The sequence below is a fragment of the Echeneis naucrates genome, chromosome 4 (assembly GCF_900963305.1).
Source record: "Echeneis naucrates chromosome 4, fEcheNa1.1, whole genome shotgun sequence".
Taxonomy (NCBI): Eukaryota; Metazoa; Chordata; class Actinopteri; order Carangiformes; family Echeneidae; genus Echeneis; species Echeneis naucrates.
The window spans coordinates 8,010,082-8,034,630 of NC_042514.1; the positions used below are offsets into that span (position 1 = coordinate 8,010,082).

General features: G+C 40.2%; 1 protein-coding gene across 2 annotated transcripts in view; it reads left to right on the plus strand.

Annotated features, from left to right (window-relative positions):
• The window catches only part of polrmt (polymerase (RNA) mitochondrial (DNA directed)), a 34,212-nt gene extending 11,708 nt beyond the window's left edge, over positions 1 to 22,504 (plus strand). For both annotated transcript variants that reach the window (XM_029499943.1, XM_029499944.1), the window contains 12 exons: positions 832 to 1,617; positions 1,926 to 2,048; positions 3,849 to 3,971; positions 4,690 to 4,869; positions 6,210 to 6,296; positions 7,858 to 7,971; positions 14,878 to 14,930; positions 16,657 to 16,755; positions 16,870 to 16,942; positions 18,238 to 18,329; positions 19,442 to 19,515; positions 21,106 to 22,504. In XM_029499943.1, the coding sequence (XP_029355803.1) occupies positions 832 to 1,617; positions 1,926 to 2,048; positions 3,849 to 3,971; positions 4,690 to 4,869; positions 6,210 to 6,296; positions 7,858 to 7,971; positions 14,878 to 14,930; positions 16,657 to 16,755; positions 16,870 to 16,942; positions 18,238 to 18,329; positions 19,442 to 19,515; positions 21,106 to 21,155 (1,854 nt within the window). In that variant the 3' untranslated portion in view covers positions 21,156 to 22,504. The remainder of the gene's footprint in view (positions 1 to 831; positions 1,618 to 1,925; positions 2,049 to 3,848; positions 3,972 to 4,689; positions 4,870 to 6,209; positions 6,297 to 7,857; positions 7,972 to 14,877; positions 14,931 to 16,656; positions 16,756 to 16,869; positions 16,943 to 18,237; positions 18,330 to 19,441; positions 19,516 to 21,105) is intronic.
• The last annotated feature ends 2,045 nt before the right edge of the window (positions 22,505 to 24,549 follow it).

Here is a 24,549-nt window from a genome sequence, read left to right on the forward strand (position 1 = left end):
GAGCAGCTCCCTATCCAGTGTGAGGCTTTAAAGACTGTGAGCTATGGAAGCCTTTTGCCCCAGTCTGAATTGGCAGGAGGAATGGTTGAGTAAGATGAATAGGTTCCTGGCTAATCCCTTTTTTAGTGTCCCCTTAATTGGCTCGCTGATTTAGTGCCATGGGACCCTGCAGGAGAGCGAGGCAACTGTGTTGGGAGAGAGGCAGAGAGGGAAGGGGAGAATTATGGATTTTTTGGACTGGATCCACTTTGGCAAAGGGAGTTGTTATACCAGAATAATATTCATGTGTTTTTCATATCTCTCTTTTTCTTGCAATTGGACGTCAGCACTGCAGGAGCACATTCTAATGATTTTAAAACACAGCACGACAGACTGACTGAAGCAAGCATTGCAAAGGTGTTTTATATTACTGCGAGGTTACTGTATTTTTTTTTCCACTATGAGGGTCTCTATGCCAAGAACCACTTGCTTTGTCTTTTGGATGAGAACACTGATATATTATCAACATATTATCAATTTGCTATCCAGATCCTCACCAGCATTTGACACAATGAAATAAAGAAAAGAAAAAGAAAAAGGTTTCCCCTAGCCATCCGCAGTGTTAAAGAACTAATTTGAAAGCAATATTTTGGTGAAATTTTTTTAGCAACAGTGTTTTGTGGATGATAGCTCTACCTTATTATAAGTAAGGTTAAATTAAATTTGTCATTCTCAGTTATGCTTTATGATTGACCATAATCTGATTTTAAAATAAACTAGGCCAGCATTTTTTTTAATTCAGTGTAATTGAGACATTCATGTCTGCTTGTGTCCTGGTGTTTTATCCACCAGATTGGCTTCATCAAGCCCCACCCCATCCTGATTCAGATGCAGCAGGAAGCCATGGAGACCAAACTGACCTTTGACTCCTATGTGATGCCAATGCTGTGCCCTCCTGTGCCCTGGACCTCCGTCAAGTTTGGAGCCTATCTCCTTACACCGAGCAAGCTGATGCGGACAACAGATGGGGCCACCCAACATGAGGTGTTGCTCGAGAAATGCCAGAACCTTCATGCAGTCCTGGACTCTCTCAATCAGCTGGGAAACTGTGCCTGGAAAATCAACAAACGACTGTTGGATATTATTATTTCCATATTCAATGATCGGGGTAGTGATAAGCTAGACATTCCTCCTCCCCTGTCAGAGGCCCCCAAATTACCGCACTTCAATCCCCAAGATCCCACTTATACTGCTTCTGAGAAGGCCCACATGAAAAGAGATTTAATTAATGCCAAAAAGAAATGCAGTGAGATGCACAGCCTCCGTATGGATGCTCTCTATAAACTCTCCATTGCCAATTACATGCGGGATGAGATTTTCTGGTTCCCTCACAACATGGATTTCAGGGGGCGGACCTACCCCTGCCCCCCATACTTCAATCACCTGGGAAGCGATGTGACTCGGGCCATCCTCCTATTTGCAGAGGGGAAGCCCCTGGGGCCCAAGGGTCTGGACTGGTTGAAGATCCACTTAGTCAATCTGACAGGGCTGAAGAAGAGGAGCTCACTACAGGGGCGCCTGGAGTACGCCAACACTATCATGGAGGACATACTGGACTCTGCTGATAACCCTCTAAATGTCAGTTGGTCTTTCTTGGTCTTTGCTGACCATTAATAGCTGTCCAAGCATACATTTATAGTTCTGCGCAGCAGTTCTTCTTAAAAAGTCTTAGCTGTTTAGTGAAGCACACACTTACCTTTTAAAGATACACAAATACTTACCCTGTTTATAATTTCTCAAATATGGAGATTACAGTTTATTATTTGGTGAAGGGTCAATCGTAAGTGACAATAACTAAAAAGTGATGTGAATATCTCTTATAACTATTTCAGTCGTGTGTATTTGTGCCAGATAATGTGCTATTGTTGTGTGTTTGTCTTTCCCAGGGTAAGAAGTGGTGGATGAATGCAGATGAGCCTTGGCAGGCTTTAGCGTGCTGCATGGAGATAGCCAACGCTGTGAGATCTCCTAATCCAACACAATTCATCTCTCATTTTCCTGTTCATCAGGTACTGTTGAAGAAACGGAAATGATTTATATTTAAAGATATTCATAGCAATTTGAATCCCTTTGAATCACTCATCTCTGACCAATATCTTCTTTAATAGGTTATTCATTGTAAAATGTAATTAATGATCTACATAAAAAGCCCAGAGATTGAAAATAATAATTCTGGGAAAAAATCTAAAATGATTTAAACTGATTATCACATCAAAGTTAACAAGCTAACACTTCTAAAGCCATATGGGGCCATTTTATGTCATCTTTCATAAACCTAATCTTGCATGTCAAACCACAGCTTGAGTGATCCTGTGCTGGGATAAGTTCTAGATTTTTCTCAGATAAACCAGGCAGGGTTGAGGGAGTGTCGCGGTGGTTCATCAGGTTAGCCTCTGTGCTAATTGCAACTGCCTCAGTTTGAGTCTGACCTATGGTCCTCTCCTGCAGGCCATCCTCTTCCTCTTCTCCTAACTTTTTTTCACGCTCTCTCACTAAAATAACAGAAAAAAATTCTAAGGAAAAAAAAAAAAAAAAAAAAAACTGAAGAAAAAATAAAACGTCCTCTAGAACAGTGTCATTGTTGGTCGACTATTTGCTGCACTATACAGCCCAATCACTCAAGCCTTACACCAGCATCTCAGTGATAAACATAAGCTGAGGGAATTTTTTTGTGCAATCAGGGTTTGACAGAAATTTGTTTAATCAAATCAAATCAATTGAATTTCAAGACTTGCTTCTCAGCAGCTGTTTGAACTTAGCTGAGGAATTGTAGATAAAAATGGGTCTGAAGCTATGTCTAATATATTTACATCAAATTGATATTCATTAATATGTTCTGGTAGCTAAAAATACAGAATATTACTCTGAGGTTTTTTTATCTGCAGTTAAACAACTTAATCGTCGCTTATGCATGCATGTGTGGCAAAGAATGTGCAGTTGCATTTATTCTCAGCTACATTAGTCTTTCATCGTGCCTTTTTGATAGTTTTCTTTTTGAATGTGGTACCCACATACTGCTAATTTCAGCTACAAAATAATACTGTGCAATACGTAATGTACAATAACAACTGTGCAATATTCTTCTAACTACCCAGTTGCAACAGCTGCTATGGGTCGCACTACCTGCTTTTGTGTGTCTCTGTTGTTTGCTTATTTGTTTGTTTCTTGCTGCTGTAACAATGTGAATTTCCCCATTGTGGGACAATAAAGGAAATCTAATCTAATCTAATCTACACACTTGAGTGTAGTAAATAGCATAAGTTTTCAAATTAAGATACCCAAATAACAATGACAAAAACTAATAATGACAATTCACTGTGAGTCAAAAAATTGTGATAAATTATTCAGCCAGTAAATTAGCAAATTGCGTCTACACACGTAGCATCTTTCCTTCGTCTTGTGCCAAAACAATCTAGATGTTGTTCTGTTATGCTCACAGATGGCTTGAAAGTCAAGCAATAAGTGCAAAATTCAGTCTATTGCTTTGGGCTGTGAGATGTGGAGATATGTTTCAATGAACTGCGAGTAAGAGGTTCAACAGAATCTTATTTTTCATCTTTTGCGCCGACACTCATGGGCTTTATCTGAACTTTTCTCCTTTCTTTCTGTTCTGTCTCTTCTTTGACTTCTTCATTTACTTCTAATTTCTTTCTCTCGTATCTGCTGTTGTTTTGTTCACCCTTAACCCTTCGCTGTATGATGCCCTCTCCCTTTCTGTGCTGATTGCTGTAATTCCTTCTCTGTCTCTGCCCTCTGCTCCGCCATGACCACTTTAATCTTTGTTCTCCTTCCCTCCACCTCTCCTACAGGACGGCTCCTGTAATGGTCTCCAGCACTACGCTGCTCTAGGCAGAGATGTTATTGGTGCCACATCAGTCAACCTCGTGCCTTGTGATGTGCCCCAGGATGTGTACAGCGGAGTAGCACAGCAGGTCAGCACCAGTGGGCTGTTTTTATGTTTTTCAGTTTTTTGCTTTTCCTTGAAATGTGCACAGGATGACTGAATTGTAAATTTTTTTCAGTTGAAAGGCACATTGCAGTTGTTTAGCGCTTTCTTTTCAGGTGACTAGGTGCCATAGTGAGTGACAGACTGAGCACTGAGCATGTTTTTTATGTTTTTCTCTTTAAAACTTTCTCATGCTTGCATCAGTGTGCAGTGAGAGTAGATAGTTTCCTCCATCCTAAGGCTCAAAGGGCATGTGTGCATTCAACACTACCATTAGACCCAGCTGACTGCGAACATGCTTGTTTTTAGTTAAAGTTGTGCAACAGCTAGAGCTCCAGAGATTAGTTGATCAACCTATTTGCTAATCAGCAGGATATAATAGACAATTGCATTGGTAAATTAAGTTCACACAAAGATAGGTATTTGTTTTCTTTTAAGAAATGTCACAGACATTTTCCTGACTGACATTCAGTCAATTAATTGGTATACTAATAAGCGCTGTGAACAAAATAATCAACAGTGAAATTGAATGTCAGTTGCAGCCCATGGGGGAAAAACATCTGCCCAGATTTATTGTGTTTTTTGTTTTTTTTTAATGCATCAACATAAATGTGTCTACCAAAGATACATTTGGAACAGATTCTGCTCATGATTTGCTTCTATGTTTTATATAAATTATAAATGTGTACCTGTGTTTGTTTCAGGTGGAGGAGTTCAGAGCGAAAGATGCAGCCAATGGCCTGAAGATCGCTCAGGTCTTGGAGGGCTTCATCAGCCGGAAAGTGGTCAAACAGACGGTGATGACTGTGGTGTATGGAGTCACCCGCTATGGTGGCCGCCTCCAGATAGAGAAAAGACTGAAGGAGATTGATGAGTTCCCTAAGGTACAATGGTGCTGGAGGGTGATGGTGGTGGTTGTTTTATTTTTAGCATCGTGTCAGTGTAGTATGACAGATTGACCTTTGAGCACAAGATCTCCTCTATATAGGGCCTTTGTTGCACCTTCCCTCCTGCTGTACATACAGTACATATACTTCCCACGCTCATGGAGTCCAAATGGACTATAGTATAAGATCTTCTGGGATGTGCCCTCATTTCCATTGTCCTCTGCATCAGCACGAAGGCATTTTGACAATGCACTCAATGGGATTTAAATAACTTTGACCTTGACATAAAGAGGCCCACCACACTGTCTGAATGGACCAACGGTTCATTTTAGTCAGATTTATTTACATAAGATTTTATTTCAAGGAAATATAATATTGCATATTTGAATCAGGTAGACCATGAGTGTAATACAACAATAGATATATTTGATATCCGCGCCACAGCCACTGTGTGTCTATTTTTAGTGCAAAACCATTGCACTGCATTGCACATAAATGGTCTGTTGATGGGCACACCCATTCTGCCAGATGACACCATGGCAGGAAAATGGAGGCATTTAATCTTTACTGTAATGCTCATTATCTGTCAAATAGCTATATACTTCCCTACAATAATCTCATTGTCTGGATAGACGAGATCCTGCCGTCAGTATATCTAACGTCTCTCAGCCAGAGGATTCTGCTAAATGACTTCTGTATAAAGTTCCTAATTGTTTAAACAAGGATCTAGGGGGAAGTGCAATTGTGACTGATTACAGGGGGATGGAAAGTTGCATGAGGCAGTCTCTAATGACTGTACATTTTTCATTGTTCACTGTAAGTTTCATCATTCAAATTTTTAGTTTACATTTAGTTCACCAAATAGTGTCATGAAAAAAAAGAAATTTTAAAAATACCTTGTTAATTTTTTTTGCTTCACAAATGCAGTGAAGCAAAAATTTAAGTGTGTTTTAAGGATATGAATGTACCAGGATAGTAATTCATTCATTCATCTTCTACCTCTTTTCCGTTTTCGGGTTGTGAGATATGCTGAAGCAAATCTCAGTTCCCATCGATGAGGGCCGAGTACACCCTGGACAGGTCACCAGTCCATTGCAGGGCCAACAGATAGAGACAGATAGAGCTGCACAACCGCACTCAGTCACCAATTACCCTAGATATGCATGTCTTTGGACGTTGGGAGGACACCGGAGTACCCGGAGGAAACCCACGCAAGCACAGGAAGAACATGCATACTCTGCACAGAAAGGCCCGTGACCTTCTTGTTGTGGCACAACAGCGCTAGCCGCTATGCCACCGTGCTGCCCCAGGATAACAATTATGTATTGTTTTTCCAGGACCATGTATGGGATGCATCACACTACCTGGTACGGCTGGTGTTCAGTGGTTTAAAAGAGATGTTTACAGGGACCAGGGAGATCCAGGTGAGTTCAGTACATTTAAATAAAGTCAGATACAATTGCAATTATCTCATCCTGCATATCAATACCAATAAACACACAAACTTTTATGTTGCTAAATGCAATAACGGGTCTAGCACTCTGTATCCAGACTTGCCATACTTGTATTTTCATTCAGATAATGATCACAGGACACAATGCACTGAATTTATTTAAATATACAGGGAAGCATATTTTACCAATAATAGGCATATGTACTTGGGTTTATATTGATCTGATTATATAGATATATGTAAAAATATGCTTGAAATCAAAGAACTAATCTAACAACAAACATATTTTAAATAATACAGCATTTAATTTTTCCTTGGAGGAAACCCTTTAGTAACTTATTGTTTTTATTATCATTATTATAACATCACAGAGCCCAGGCATAGTGTCACTACCATGTCTGGTTACTGACCTACTACAGGATATAAATACGTTTCGTTGTTATTAATGACCATTTCACTTCACTATTACCCTGGCAGCCGTTCATCACATAGACTCCATTTATTGATGTAGCATTTGCACGTGGTAGGAAACTGCATTGCCTCAGACAGGGAGGGGTGTGACGACCTAATAGAAACATCACCCACTGCTGGTGAGAATGTCCTTTGGGGAATGTGTGGGGACAACCCAGTCTGAGATAAAAAAAAAAATCCCTTTGCCATCATACCTGAGAGCTGATGTAACGTTTTTGTGTTAGTGCGTGTTGTGCACCTTCATCTTTAAAATAGGTCAGATCGACGAGTTGGGAGGATGTACTTTATCCATGCATTTCCCATTTGTCAACACAGCTTTTCATTCGCTTCAACTCAGCCTTTGTCCACTCCATACTCACTCTCTCTCTCTGCCTGCCTTTTATCAAACTGTTGACTGATTGGTCAATCTCTCAGGTTAATCTCGCTCTCCTGTTTCTTTGCTTTTATGCTATCTTCTTTTCTTTTTACTGGGGAATATATAGAGGCAGTTGATGATGAATGGAGCGGCTTTGGGCCAATCTGCTACCTCGAGTTGTTTGGACATATTTGTCTTTCCAACAGCTCATTGTGTGTGTATGTGTGTGTGTGTGTGTGTGTGTGTGTGTGATTGTATTTGTGAGGAGGCACTTGTAGGACATTAATAGGTCTACTGTTCTTGGAGACAAACTGTGCCAGACACTCATGGAAACAGCACTGTTGCACTCGCAGTTTTTAGAATAAGCAACACCTCCTCACGTATGTCTCTGAGAGATTGTTTCTACTTGAGAAAGAGGGTCAGACCAAAATGCATTTTTTATCTGTTGTTGCTGTGGAACAGGTTGCGCTTCCACATGCTCCATATTTAATGCTTGATTTGTTAAATTTAGGAAGTAGCAAAATATATAGGCTTGATCAGCCAGCTGATTTTAACTCAGTGGTGGAACTTAATTGCTGTTTCGTCCAAATGAAGACAAGTGATTTTTCACACCCCCCAGTGATGAAGTGTTTTGGACATTTTCTGAGCGTGCCCTTGAACCATTGCGTGCCCTCACTTTACCTCTGATGACATCTATCTGTTGTAGGATTGGCTGACAGAGAGCGCCAGGCTCATCTCCAAGTCTGGTCACACCATGGAGTGGGTGACACCCCTGGGTTTACCCATCATTCAGCCCTACCATCGCACACGCCACCAAGTGGTAAGTTTCAAACATTTGTTGTTTTGGCTTTTTTTTTCTAGTCTCACTAAAGTGAGACTTAATAGGGTAAATTAGATTCGTGCAACGAACAAAAAAAAAAACAAAAACGACTAATAGTCAAGTCAAGTTGGAATTTGGCAAAATTGCAGTAGTGGCAGAACCTAACTGTGATCCCTCACATTTGTATGTGAAGCAAAGTTTCCCGAAATGCATGATAGACAGTTAAGGCAATTAAAAGCCAGTATATATTTCTCTGTATTTTCACAAATTATCTTGCTGACCTTTCTGATGTTCTTCTTGTGTATCTTCACCCATTTTTTTGTCATCTTCACTTTGCCCAAATTTAAAGGCATTGTCCATACTCCCACAACTGACCTTTTCTTAACAGACAGCCAGCCCATCTTCTTGACTCCCCCAGATACAATATAAACAGTCTTCATTAATCTCTTTTGACATACTGAGCAATCATAGAAAACTGTGTGTGTACTGCTATAGTGCTATTGTAAAATGTGTCTTAGATTTGACCCTTCATTTCCATGAGATAGTGAGGTAATTTCACTAATTAATTTCTACTCATTATAGTTTATGAGACTATGACTGAATTTCTGATGAAGCTGATAATAAATCACTTTGCTTGGTTACTTGTAATCATACAGTAGGCTAGTGCACACAAACTGTACAGTATCACCCAATGCGTATTGACATACAATTACAAGAGCAATAACAACAGCTGCTTTCCTAATAGCTGTCAACGTATAAAGCAATAAATCTTGTTCAATTTTAGTGTTTGCCTGTCAGAACACAGTACACACACAAAACTCCGCACAGCCAGCCCACAGAGGTCAGATCAGACCTGATCAGATTTTCTCTCAGCTGATGAGTGTGACTAGATGCACTTACCACTTCAGGATCTCTAACTGGGGAAAAAGGCTTTTATAGTTACAGTGCCTTGATAGACAATCTGTCATGGATCCTGTACTCTTTAGATTATCGAGACATAACAAGTCAGCTTCTGACTTGCATTTGCATTTAGATTGTCCACACCCAAGCCCCCTGTTTATGCTCGTAGTTATTTTAGGAACTATTTACTTCATATTTTTTCCTCCATTCTGATCACCCCTCTTTATCCCAACCTCAGTCTTATTTTCCAGGACAACAGAATTATCTAAAAGCATTAGGTATTGGATGCTCTACAGGTTGAATTTACCAGCTGAGCTTTCCGAGTCGCGATAGGTTTGGAGTAGAAGTGTAACACTGACTCTTACTGTTTGCTATGAATGTCCTTACTTTAATGGAGCTGAATAACATCAGTAGAGTCTGTAGCCACCTTGGAGATTCTGACAGTACCACTTCTTAGAGATAACATGTCTGTTTGCCAGCGTGTCTCTAGATAAAATGCCTTTGGATGCACTTGTGTGCATGGGAAGCAAAAACTTGTATATGTCTGTGTGTTATTATACAAAACATATTGTTGTTATCCTTAAGATCATTCAGTAAATTAAGGAAGGAGACAGAAACGTAGCCATTGCCAAGCACAGGTGAACAGGTAGCTCATAGGCTGGCTCAGCATGCTGCCTCCTCTTTTAGTATGACCTCAAGCAGAAGGTTTGCTTGGAGGGGGTATGACACCTCCTAATCAGGTGCAAGAGAGCGAGGGTGACAGATGGCGGGTCCTCTGTTGGTACATCTCTGTCTCTGGATGTAGTAGGGTACATTCCCTAGATTTCATCAGCTTCTTTTAATGTCCAACTGAGACAAGGTTGCTCATCAGCCAGTGCACTTTCAAGAGTTCATAGTTTAATAAATGAATGAATGACTCAATAAATGAAAAGAGGAATTAGTGCATGAACACGGTTTTAGCTTACATTTCACTGATAACTTTCTTCATCCCCTATAATAATTCTCTAAATCCAGTTGCATCACTAACCAACAAAAATGAAGCTGACTTGCAGAAAGGTCACCTTTTACCCGCATAGCTGGATTAAATTCAATCTCCCAGTCTCCTTTCTGCCTCTTAAATCCAAGGCCACCATGTTTCTGAGGGCCTTTAGTAATTAAACTCTAGAGTGGGAGGATGAAGCCTGATGCACAATAAGAAAACCAAAAAGAGAGAAAGGAGAGAAAGTAGCTACAGTAGCTACACATAATTAGACAGGAGTGTTTTTGTATGGGTGCGTCTATGGCTTTGTCTGGTTGTTTCCATGCAGATGGGTAAGCATGCCATCATGTGTCATAGGAATATTTTCCACTGCTAGATGTGAGGTGAGGTAGATAAAGTAGGATGGCGTATATGAATGGAACTTGAACATGCATCATCAGGGAGGATGCCTAACAGGATTTGGAGATACTAATTGGATCAGAGGTCACTCTGGCTCAGATTTGTTGTTAATTTTCATAACCCTCCCAAGCGAGGTTACAGCGAGATCGCACTCTCAGCAGATGGTAACACTAGGGAGCGGCCAGCTGTATTGGCTGGATTTGAATGGATTTGTGAGTTTATAGTTTTACTAAAAGCTGTGATCTAATGTCCTCTATGTGGAAAGAATTAGTTTAGGTTACTTTGGGATTTTGTAGTAATTTCCCTGGATGTCATAGCACCATGAATAATTTCTTATCTATTTATCACCCAACGTTGTAAGTATTGTAATAGTTTGTCTTTTTTTAATAGCAGTAAAAAAAAAGTAATTTAATCTGCTGTTGCAAGCTTCAAGAGATGAAAAACTTCTCTTAACATGCTTTCTGTCCTTTTTTTCCCCCTTCTTTTTGTATAAGTAAAATTACTGCTGAGTTGGAGAAAATCACGGGGCCTGTCCAATAGCTCCGTACAATGGCTATGCTTTTCATTCAAATTCTGGGGCACTACATATTTCTAAATGCCAGTGTGATACCCTCCATGCCTCCTCTTGCCTTGGAAAAGAAGTGAGCTATTCTCAAGGGTAGCATGTAGCATGATGTCTTGCGGATCTTGCAGAATCTCCCCATCCTTTTGGGGTGTAATAATGAATGCAGTTTGAATTTCAAGTGTTTCCCCAAGAGGAAGACAAAGAAAGTGTGGTTGAGATAAGGTCTGCAAAAGGTCACTGGAAGTGTGGCAAGACTCAGGAGTGTGCATGACTGCGAATCTGCAGCTGCCTTCTTCTGTCCTTTAGGGAAAAAGGCAAGGTTCTATACCAGCTGACCTGGACCACCACAGAAAGGAGAGAAATGAGTTGTAGTGCAGGAATGCTTCTTCTTGAGTCGACGATACATGATATTAGTCACTTTGGGATGAATGGGGATTCCCTTTCTTGGTACTATAACCTATATGTGCTTTCTGATGGCTGTTGTTTCCATGACAATCTGTACTGCAACTCTGAGGTTATTTATACCACATTAGTGAATTCCCTACAGACACGTATTGGGGTTATCCAAGGTCTTATTCATCACAGCCTCAGGGTTTGCACCAAGACTTGTACACAGGTCATGCATGTGTTTATTATAATGAACAGAACGGCAATGTAAAGTAGTGACCTAATTTTCAGTGTGACAATCCATTACTCACATCAAAGGTATCCTCCATTAATTTCACCCTCACCCCCTTTTACGTCACATTTTCTCAGTTCTCTATTGTACCAGTCCTTTAGGACTCACAGATGTGATGCTCTTCGAAATATAACGGACAGATCCATGTACGATTCCTCCTAAAGCAATGATTGACGACATATCAGCCATGGCAGAAACTAATGGGATTTCACCACACCCTCAATCTATTTTAAAAGCATTTCTTGATAATTGTCTAAATCTGTCATTCATCACACCACAACCTCCAAGCAATCAAACAGAACTGAACAAAGTAGCATGCTGGCCCCTAATGCTGGGTTTGATGTGCTTCAAGCCATGTAGACATCTGTCACATTAATTTCTATATGTCCTTGGCTTCCTTCGAACAGGTGGCTCATAAATCAGGGGTTTAATTTAGTAACAGGTCTGTCATACTAACGTCTCAAGTACAGATTTTTTATGGCTTGGCTTTAGACCGTTGATTCTCGATTGGGGGGGGGGGGGGGGTGGTAAGTGGGATATTCCCTTCGCCAAGCAGACAAACACAAGAATTTTTTCTTTGTTAGCCTTGTAGGAGATCAGATTCCAAACAAAGATGAAAGGGGAAATGGTTATGCTTGAAGAGAGATGAGCATTTCGATTACTGTCCCCTCGCTGTTCATCAAACAGAGAAGCAAAAATGCTCAAATAAGAGATTATCAACACCAAACACATGGTTAATAAAAAAGGATCTGCTGTGCCACTTAAACAGCCTGAATTCAATTCTCTAAAAACCAAAGACCTCAGCCAGCAACAAATGTTGAAAATTTGATTACTAAAGTAATTACTACAAAGCCAACTAACAACTGATCTGAGTTGATCCACCTATTTTCACTCCCCGTACCCTTCACCACACAAAGGATGGGTAAAATCCTGCTTATTATGCATCAGTTTGTTTCATTATCTTCCCCCTTTTATGTTATTCTCTGTATTTGACCTAAAAAGAAGCAGCAGAATGCAGCTTTGTCCCCTAATTTGATTGTAGGTAAAACCTTTCCTGAGCTGTAACTACCAGCAATGATACTTAATCATTCTAAGCTTTCATTATTCAGAGTGCAGATAGTTCAAAGTGTTTGTTACACTTAAAGCATGTTTGTGCCAAAGCTGCTTTCCACCAGAGAAAACAGAAAATGTGTTCAGACCTAAAGACACTTAGATACATTAGTGTAAAAAGAATGCAAGGTAAACACACCAATTATCTACAATCTACAGTGTTCACTTTACGATGAGTTGGCTGCCTGTTGCCAGTCATATCTCTTTCCTGATTCTAGCTTGTCGTTCCTACCCAGGCATGGTTCAAAGGGTCAGGGAAAGAATGCCCTGCCTCAGCATGGATGAGTAGATGGACCCCTCAGGGTGTGGGAGATTAGGGTGCAAAGTCTCCCCTTTAAGAGCAGCTGCCAGTGATGGCTTCAGTGTGTATGTTATATGTATAATGTATACTGGCAAATAGGTTCTGCCAATAATCCATTAATCATTAATTACTGTGATTGATTAATGATTAATGGGTCTATAGAAGGTACTGTTGAAATTTTGTTTGTAAGAAATAGCTGATACTGTGTAATTAGTGGAATATACCACCCATTTTTAATAAGATGTAATTTTGTTATACTGTCAGTACATGAGAAATAACCCCGTCTGCCTCTTCATTACAGCTATTTTCTGTCGGTGGTGAAATTGAATCACTGTGTCCTAACTGTGCCTCCCGACATGTCCGTGTGTGAATGCGTATGTGTGTGGTAGATGTATAGGTAGAGATGTCTTCATTGTGTGCATGTAATCTGAAAATAATATTAATAATATTAATTTAATAGCATCTTTCCTCCTTTAATGTGATGCAATGTCTTTTGAAAGAAGATGGCATGTTTTGACTTAACAGCGTCTAAAATGGAAACCAACATCATCAGTTGAATGGGTGGGTTTCTTTTAAAATAAAGACATTTATTGTGGTGTCTTCATTGGTTGAGATCTTGTTTACAGTCACGTGGACAGAATACAGTCACCATTAAAGATTCACTTGTTTCCAGATGACAGTGACAAGCACATAATATCACTGTTTTTTGGGCTCTTCGCTGAAATCAGTCAAGTGATTGTGTTGTCTTAGGTGTGACAATGTCACTGGGAAGTGCTCACAGGTTTTCACTGGCCCAAACTCTTCTTTTACACAGCAGACTGCCCTGGAACAATTCAGTGTTATCACTGACTCCCAAAAGCTGCACAATGCAGCTCACTGTAATCTGTTTTGAGCCAAGACCCACTGGGAGTAGCAACGGTAAAAATATGTCCTCATGGGATGCTGCAAAATAACTATGGCCAAAACTGCTCAACCAAAGAGCAAGAGCAAACAAGAAATGCTTTCATGCCATTTCTTTGAATAACTATTCATCCCACTTTAAAGCTCTTTTTATTGGAATAAAATTTATTTTTAATCAATTAAAAATGCCCCTAAAGAGACAACTACAACGATTTCATTGAGTTTATCAGAGATGAACTTTTGAACTACAGTCACGGCTTTTAGGGTTCAAGTAGCATGTGATGAGTTTGAGTGCCTCCTGGTTTCCCGTGGCCAGTGGCCGAAATAAACAGCTGGCAAATGCTGCATGGATGGATGGGTATAATTCTCTGTGTCGTCAACCGTGTTTTGACTGAAAAATTAACTCTCTCCTAGAGTCCTGATTCACAATCCGTTATAAACAACTGTGAGGCAGAGCTGAAGCGTGGAATAACAATGGTTGGAGCTTTTATTTGTTCACTGTTTTGGTGTTTGCTGGGGTGCATCAAGTAAGATGACTCATGTTAACTTTGGTTTTGCAAATGAGTCATTTCATTTATTATTCGATCAACAGAGAATGAATCACCGGTTATTTTGACACCTGATTATTCATGTAAGCCAAAAATCCAGAGAATTATGCCAGTATGAGGATTTTCTGCTGCTTTTGTCATATGTGAACAATTGGGGTTTAAAATTATATTAGAACATTAGAATCATTACAACATTTAAGATTGGTGTCAAATTTCTGAGATTTTAAAAACCAATCAGATCGCCAGTTTTATCAAGACGTTGATTGCAAGATAAATCAAAAATACAAATAAATTTTTTTCAAAACTTCCATGGAGCTATAATATATTTGTAAGGTGTGGCAGACCTTTTTTCATGGCTCCATTGGTTATAGATGTCATTTAAGGACAATCTGTAATCTGGTGGGTTACATTGATGAGCTTTCCATCTTTATATTTTAACATGTAAGCTAGTAATAGTAGTTACAATATGAGTTACTGTCACCATTAATTTTTTTTCTTCCCTTTGTCTTTGTTTTACCTTTCCAGCTCAAGAGTACCATACAACACATCAACGTCCAGATAAACCATGACGCCAAAGAGTAAGTCCTGCCATGATTAATCAGCTACTGACCCACAGCAGATCTAGTTTAGGATTTCAAATGTTAGAATGGCTGTATGCTAAATATGCAAATGTTTTACACTTTTACATACATCATTGTATTCAACTCCTTTACTCTGTGTATCTCTAATCTGTCGTAAGGGAAACCATAATTTCCAGCTGAACTGTAGCACATATGTCACTGAGGCAGGAGATAAAATAATTGTTTAGGATTCAAATAGACATCAAGGTGATGGAGGTAAGTTAACGATACAGAGACAGAATGAGCCAACAACAGGAAGTTGAGGGAAGACAGAGTGAGACAGGTGGACTGATGGCTGTCTTCTTGAGTCTGACATCGACAATATGTACCATGGCAGCAGTGTGAAACTGCAGACTGTGGACGCAGTCGAGATGGGAGAAGCAGAGGGCACAGCGACGCTTAGAAATGTCATCTTGTCCGAAACTTGAAATTTACTGTCAGAGAGAAAATATCACACAGGCTGACTTTCTGAGCCAAACTTGGCACAACTGACAAGCCCAATTTTGCTCAGCTTTTCCCTACACACACACACACAAACACACACACACACACACAGATGAGAGCAATTCCATTTGCTGCAATTAAAGTTTCTAAAAAGAAAATCTTATCCAGCGTTAAGTACAGATGAAGCAGTGTCTTCAAGCCCTTGTTTTTCATGTTTATACTTCTGTCCCTGCCCTGCTGATTATCTAGGCCGAAAACATTTAACATTTAACAGATTAATATGTGACGCAGGACATAAGCTGACACCTCATCTTCATTGTGTGCACTTTAGGGAGAACTGTTAGACTTCAGACAGCTCTGGTTGCTAATTCTTACTCACTGACTATGCACCTTTTCAGTCCTTTGGGATTTCATGCTGACATGTTTGATTTGTGTGGGGGCGGGGGGGGGGGGAAGAGAAGACAGTCTTGTTCTGAACATCACCAGCTGATTTCCAAGAATCTTGTTTTTACACAACTCAAGCCAAGAACAGCAATATTAAAATCACCATGAAGACCACGGTGTGTGTGTGCGGGTGCAAGCGTAGCTTTGGGTTTGGCCCAAGCTCTCTCTTCTCTGTTTGAATTTCCTGTTGAAGTGCGTTCCGCTCTGTGGCAGCCCAGCAGATTTGAACGGCACTGGCTGTAATGAGAACATGGGGATGCAGATTGGCAGGGTTTTTTTTTTGTTGTTTTTATTTTTTACTGCCATTTCCATCTTCAGAAGCAGCAACACTGCATTTACATTACTTACTAATACTTCTTATACCATGTCCACATTTGCATATATCATACTGACTATTGTTTAGAAGATGGTGAGTCCTTCAGCGGTCACAGAGAAAGTAAACATTGATGTTGGAAACGATGCACACAGACACAGCAGACATTACTTATTTCACAGAAAGCACAGATGTGATGAATAATATTAATTCATTCATATTTATTTAATAATAATAATGTGTTGCAATACAAGTGCATTCCTGTTAATGTGGCTACAATATACGGTTTTATTAAAAGATCCACTCTAAAATACTAAATCTGCTGGTGTTGCCTCCTGTCAGCATCTGGCTTTTAGAGAAAAGAAATGTGGGAAAATTAAATGACTGGGCACTGTGGCTTACAGTTAATATCAGTGATACATTATTCTGCTTTCCTCGTCCCCATTCATATAAATCTTTGCTCTTTTTTCTACTCCATCACAGGAGGCCAGACACAGTTAAACAGAAGAACGCCTTCCCACCAAACTTCATCCACTCCCTCGACTCCACACACATGATGCTGACTTCTCTCCACTGCTATAGGTATCATGGAACGGCCTGTGTTTAACATTTTTGTTTTTGTTTCAAAGACTGTTTTTACTCATTGACACTCTTTAAATTCATGAATTGAATTTTCTCCGTCTGATTTTATCCCAGTGCTGGTCTGACATTTGTGTCAGTGCACGACTGTTTCTGGACCCACGCCCTCACTGTGGACACCATGAACAAGGTATCATATTAGAGTACAACCTTTTTTTTCCCTCCTACCTCTCCAGATTCTTTCCCCATTCTTCGTCCTTATCATCCCTCCGCAGCCACTTCCATCCTGTCTGATCATATATCACTTGGGTTTTGTATTCGCCACTTTTTGCTGATTATTAGAAGCTAAAGGTGGAATCAGTTTGTTCATCTGATCTAGACTCCTCTTCAGTCAGTTTTTGGGACAGTGTAATAAGTGTATGTGTTTGGAGATTATTAAAGTGCTTGTCCACTGGATGCTGAAAAAAAATTATAATTGCGTGTCCCCACTAGTACTCCTGTTCAGCTGAAAAGTGTCAGCTTTGCGATGCTAGTAAAACAAACTTTTTGCGCTTCACAACCGCTTAGATGTGAAGGCTGCTGATTGCCAGTAGGAGCATCAAACAGAGCCTGCCGTGCTGGATAAATGAGTGTCTGCCCCTGCCTGCTGAAATTAGCTTGTTAACAGGCCTAGATCGAGAAACCATGTGGAATAAAATGGACCAAATTACCATAAAGCCCCAATTTTCTGTGGATGTAGCTCCATTTTTATGTTTTCACCCAATTTCAGGGGAGTTACAACCAGTGGAGCGGCTCCCTCTCAGCACATTTATTTCCTCCCATATTCTCTTTATGTGTGAATATACGTCTCCCTCATTAGATAGGTTATTGCAGCTGAGGAGGGGGAATTAAATATCTCTGTCAACACCTGAGCAGATGCAGAAGGAGCTTATTTTGATAAATTTTCTGAACTGCCCAGTTCTTGTATATGTTTTTTGCAAAAGCCATCAAGGTTTACAATACTTACAATATGCATAAACATATATAAGTTCATACTACTCTGGACCTACCTAAAAACAAAAAAAGACATGACAGTCTACAAATCATATTCTCCCTACATGAGGAAAATAGTGTTTTGGTTCCAGCCCCAGCAGAAAATAAAAATAATTTGCATTGTCATATTATTTTCAGTAAAAATGCTAAATTGAACTAATTACAATATGGTTTCTTTTGCATACTGGTTAGTTCTAATGGGAAACCTTTAATATATCATAGGAATGATTCTGATAACTTGCAGCCATTCCAAAGAATACTACCAGTTTTCTTCCTCAGGATAGATATACTGTCTTGTAGCAGAGCGACTCTTTCTGCCCCTTTCATGCCTCTCCTCCCTACCTCCTTCCATCTTTTAGCAGGTCACCAGGCCTTGAAAGTTTGAAGAGCTTGTCAGTCAAGATCAGAGTAACTCAGAGTACTCTCTCCTCTGCCTCTTCCTCCCCTCATCAGGTCTGTCGGGAACAGTTTGTCGCCCTGCACAGCCAGCCAATCCTTCAAGAGCTGTCCAATTTCCTGCTACAGAAATACTGCGGTAGCACCCTGTGAGTTTACATGCCTGCATGCAAGAACCATTTTGATTGGGCAAAACAAACCCTCATTGATATCAGACACTGTCTGTGTGTTTGTGCTGTACTGTGTAATCTTTCCTGTCTTTTATGGTATAGACAAAAGCTATTATACGATGATTCCGGGACCCTCACATTTACAAACATTATAAATCAGTGCAAACAGAAAGTACACAGACATGAGAGGTTATAAGATTGTAGAAGTTATATTAGTGTGCCAGAGTTTCTGCTCTAGTTGTCTGTGACATCAAATATATAAGAGGTTCTTCTCTCCTCTCTGTATCTGTCTTATTGCCCTCAGGCTGGGTTATGCTCATCATCTGACTGTGTTTTTCTCTCTTTGGGGTAATTGGGCACCTTCTCTACAGCTTTTACTCCACAGCAGCCCTCATCCTCTTTGTCCTTCCTCCTATCTCTCATTTCCACAGACACACTACTGTTCCCTAAACCTGGCTAAAACACAATTTGTTCTCGTAGACGCCACAGAGAAGAACATGGGAGTCATGACATTTTGGGTTGCTTCTTCATCACAATTTGAAACAGATTTTTTCATCAGTCCCATTGTTAGCCCACTGAACATATGCTGTCCAGTCATATACTACTATTTTATTTTTTTTATCACTACAACATCCAAAATGATGAGAACTGAAACTATTAATAGATATATTATACAGTATATTCCTACATGGATTTCCACTACTTAACATAAAAATAGCTTTTTATTTAGTATTTCAGCGCACATTTGTACCAACTGCAGTAGCTAAAAATATCATGTTTTGACTGACTCATTCACATGCTTGCACATGAACAGGTGTCAGCTCCAGCACATCAAATTATAAGTACCTATTAATTACTCAGTACTTGAAGTAATTATTTAATTAGAGGTACTTCAAAGGTAACTACACTTTGTTGAACAGCACTTATTGTCACATACATGTGTGAGCTGTTCATCAGAACTAAGAATTAATTCATTAGTTCATCAGAATTAAGGATGAAAATTATCTTGAAGTGCTATTCCCTTAGATTTTGTGTTCCCAGACATGCATTTTTTTTACATCTCAACTTTCCCATCTCTCCCTTTGCGGCAGGACTGAACACAAGAATAAGAAGTACCAGGATTACAGGAAGCTGATGTTGCTGCTGACTGAAGTGCCCCAAACAGGTCAGTTAGTGGGTACCGGTCACGTGGCTTTGGAGTGCCAGCGTACAGCGTCTTGTATTGTACCTAATTAGGCTGAAGAAGACCTGTAGCTGTATTTGAGGTTTGCAGTAGGCCTCACCGATAGGCATCCTATTGAACAAGCCTGCATTTTGTGTCCTGTTTTATAATTAGCTACTGTCATCAGTGTTTTGTATTTTTTGGCACAGAAACAAGCAGGACAACAGCAGACAGATTTTTCTCTGTTGCCAGTGTATTTATCCCACTTTCTCCTGTTGTTTGTGAAGCAGTATGCTCTGCCCAAACTGCAGCTCAAACGGGGAAAGTCAACGAGTTTGGCTAAAATAAAATTTTCAGCTTAAGTGATTAGTTGTGGATTTAGATTTGCCTGCGTGGCCACTAGCAGGTTTTACTCTCATGTTACTGCAGTTGTCTCTCCATTGTTGTCTGCAGTGGAGGCTCTGGTCGGAGGCAGCTTCTCTCTCTGTCAGTCAGATGGATGGAGGCTTAGCCGTTATGTAACCCCTTACTCCAACTCCAGTTAGTTTAAATTGATTACTGTTAATTGTGTCCCTCCTCAGCATAATCAGCTTATGCGACTGAGCCCAGTCAGGTGTGCCCCTAAGAGGCGTGCGTTTTAGTGCGTGTCTGCATCTGTGTGTCCAAGTACGTACGCACCAGTGTTTGTTCCATTGTGCAGAACATGTCATCCTGGCAATAATTAGTTGGTTACCATTATAATAGTCTTTCAAATACTACTACAAAAATTCAAAAGTATATTTCATTAAGTACATTTTTAGATTGTTATATCATGACCACACACATTTAATGTCAACACATTCGTTTTTTGAATGTGTTCATATATTATTTTAAGCAGTGATGTCCACTTTTTCTGAAGTTTTTACACTCTTCACTTCTTATGGCTTTTACTTAATAATTGACGTAGCAGCTCGTGCTGGTGTACAGAGCTGTCAAGAGAGGTGAGGAGCACAGGGGCTCATTCAGAGCTAAAATTAGCATTCCAGTTGTGTATTAAAGTTCATAATAGAAAATGCACTCACGCCCAGCAAAACTAAAAAGATGTATTGAATTTAAAAATTTAAATTCCTCAGTTTGACCCACTTCAAAAAAAAAAAAAAAGGAAAACCTTTCTCTTTCATGAAGATTGTGGCTGTCCATAGACCAAACAAATGGCCTCTTCAGCGAACTTCAAATTGTATGTAAATCCATTCATTGATGATCAACCACATTTTGGGGAAATAATACATAAATCATTGTGCAAATTATTCAGGTTTATTATTTATTGGGATAAGTTAGACCTTGAAGCTGCACCATCCTTCAAAACCAGTTCATCATAAATAGTTGACCTGGCAAAGTAGGTTGGTTGGTTATCCGGTCTGCCACTATTCATTATGTTCATTATCGAATCCCAAATATCACAGTAGCTGTGTTAGCATTCCTATCTTTTTTGCAATATGGGAATTTAAAGTTATTTTTGCGTGTTTATATCAAAAGCAGCTGTGTATGTGATTTACTTGAATTACAATCCACAGACCCAAACTTGTCCTGATTCTGTGCCTCTTGCCCCTCCAGGTGATTTCGACCTCCAGCAGGTGAAAGAATCCACTTATTTCTTCAGCTGAGAGGCTCGTGAAGGAAAGCCAGCGGAGGGAGAGGAATGGAATTGACAGAGTGCAGCAGGGAGGCAGCTGGCCCGGGGGTCTAAACCTGTTTGGTCTCCCTTAGACATCGGCAGATTGATCCAGCCACGGGCCCTCCTGCCTTCTGGTCCTCGGTTTTGGGGGTGGGGGTATCTTGAGATGTTCAGACACAATGAACCTGCCTGAAATAACTCAGTAGTGGGCTGATGAAAGGCAGGTGGGATACTCATCCAAGATTAGGGAATCAGCACCAGAAGGAAATGCTGAGACTTCAATCAGAAAAAGCACCTCTTATAATAGACACTTAAGCCATATTCAGGTGTGGCAAGTGAGTGACTGAGACGACCATATTGACTGAATCACATATGAAGTGCGTCACCTTCTCCTCCACAAAGCACTGACCCGACTCTGCTACAATCCCACCTCATCATTGATTCTGATGCTGCCTGGATTACAGGATGCTCTTTGACACACTGTTCGAACATTTCAGCTTTTTTCTGTAGAAGTCTGAGGGAGACATTTCAGGGAAAATGGAAAAAGTACTTAAAGGAACTTTGGATATGGGACTCAGAGACAGATGAGTCGAGGGACTTTTAGATTGAATAAAATCCCTGTGTACTCATATTCCTACTTTCTTGGAGTTACTAAGCACTTGGCATTTGCTCCAAAATAAATGCAATTCTTAAAAAGTCTCCCCATTCATTTAATGGTTCTAAGGAATAGCTAATACTAACAGTGCATTTAAAGCGGATGAATCAGACAGCACAGCATTTATGTTAGCTGCATATTTCAATCCTATTGTGTATCGTGAGATGAAGACGTCCTTTCAGATGCCTGCAAACCACAAAGGGTTTGCAGGCTTCACTAATCAACTGAGATCTTATTTTCCTGGGCCAGTGCCGCATCTAGAAGTAAAAATAGCTGAAGTGCTATCTGATCATTGCTGGAAACGTTACAGCAATTTCAGACAAAAGGTGCCGTTGATGTTCAAAGGCAAATGTAGGCTCAGCCAAACAAAGCTGGCTGAGTGACAGTGAAATGAAATGGAGATGATAATCAGGAGGGCAGATATAGTGAGGTGGTCAGACGCTACATTTTCAGGTAATTTGCATGGCAACATGCAAATGCAGATACTCTTCATACTTTGACATTCACAAGAGATGGCTTGTGAATTTGATAGTCATTTTATTATTTTGTTGTATTAAAAAAAAGCCATCCATGATTTAAAGTGAAATCTACTTTGAACTGTGTTTTTCATGCTGTGTTCTCTGTGAGAATCTCCAGTAATATCGCCAAATGAAAGCTATATTCACACACACTGAATATTAAATGTGAAGTTTAAAAGGTTTCTTTGCTTTCTCACTTGATCATTGAAAACACCACCTGATATGTTCTTGCCTTTTCAGCCCTTTGAAATGAAAAGCCGGGGCTTTAATTGCACTAGAAAAGAACAAAAATTTTGATCCAGTTGTTTTACAGTTTAAAGTTTGACATTTTCAGAGGTACAGTCATTTGCTTTCTTGCCAGGAATCAGGTAGGAAGACAGTCATATCCGTACATTAAATATGAGCAAGATGTGTGTCTCTGTTTTGTGGGGGAGATGTGCGTTGGTTTTGAAATGGCAAAGGTAAGCTCCAATGCTTCTTATTAAAATGTTCTGTTGGTTTTGTATAACAGAGGAAAAAAAACTACTCTTTCTTATGCACATGCAGTAACTTGTGGATTTTGTTTTCTCAGGGCAAACCCACCATCACCGTGTGTCAGAGTGTAGTTAAGCTTATGCTGTTTGTCAGCTTGTGTTAGCGACTGTGCTAATGTATATGCGCCGTCTGTCGTGACAAGAATTTGTTAGACCCAGATATAGATGAGGAGTGCGCTGTGACAGAAAACTGACCAGTGCACACGTCAGAACACTTAGCATGACATGGTTTTTGGCTCATTCTGTTCTCCCCCAGCTGACAGTTTTGGCTCCCTATGTGTTGTCTGAAATCTTGGGAGTTGATTGCTTATTCTGCTCATGGTATATTACATAGTGGCACTTAGATTATGTAAAAGAAAAACATATGGGCAGCTGACAGTCTCAAATTTAGTTCACGCTGTCTGGGTTTTCTGGTGGAGGCTGTTATCTTTACATCCGGGTTTGTGTGCTACCCTCGACTGAGTAACTGATCCTCCCAGCATCTAAATAGTAAAGCAAGCCAAGGACTCCTTCTTGCAAGCATTGGCCTAGTCTGTCTGAAGTCTGTTTGCCAAGGACAGAACTCGCTTCCATAAAATGCCCTCAGAATCTCACATACATACAACACATATCACATTTCACAATTTTAACTCCCGCATGGGGGGGGGGGTGCACTGTATAGCCTGAGGTCAACGCCCAGGAGCGGTCATGGCTGGATGACTGGACGGATTGTTGGATGGTTCAATCAATAACACAACGCATTCCAGGCGAGGGTTGATTTGCTGTGAATTAAGCTTTACAATGCTGACACGGCAACACCTAAAATTGCCCCGCATGTCAGAGGGTTGGTGTGGAGATGCAGGACGAAGAGCAAACGCACTTATTCAGTTTTTGTTGTGTGGTGTGTGTTCTTGCCGTGGACTGCTGACTTTGGCTGAGGGAGTAAACAGGATATTGAAGATGTCCTTACAGCAGACTGCAGTTGTGCCGTGATGGGTCTGTCTCTCTCTCTGGGCTGATTCCAAGGATGTCCTCTGTTAGACCTCAGAGCTGCACCGGTCCAACCTGCAGTAATGGAGCACGGCTTATAGCAGCTTCCATTACTGGACCTCTCCGGAGATTGACTCATCTCGATGATGATTTCGCAGAAGGGAACTATATTGTGCACAGGTGATGGAGGAGGAGGAGTGTGTTTGGGTAATGCCTTCGTTTCCTTCCTTTTTGAGGTTTTCTTGTCTCCGTTGACCTCACATATCCATTTTTAATGCCCGACTGATGGATCTACCTCAACATATGCTGATATCAGCAAAACAGCAAGACTCTCCTCAGAGCTCTTGCTTTACAGACACGTCAGGTGGACATGTTTGAAATAGTAACTCAATTAAAACTCCAGGGTCATTTAGATTCTTTGCCATTCAATTTAAATCTGGATGTGTTTAAGAAGTAAGTAATGAGTTCCGTCTATCGAAATGTTTAAGGAAGTCAAATCAAGACAATATTTTAGTGTGGGCTATTATTAGTTTCTCTGGCTTTTGGGTTGTGATCCCAACATTAAATAAATTAGCAGTGAGCGACTTTCACTCCCTACTGGGGAAATCACTTGATTAATATTCATATTTATCCTCGGTGTTCCTCTGGTCTGGGTGAGTCGGGGAGACGTCTCACTATTTTGCTGCTGCATTTTTCTTTCATCTTCTA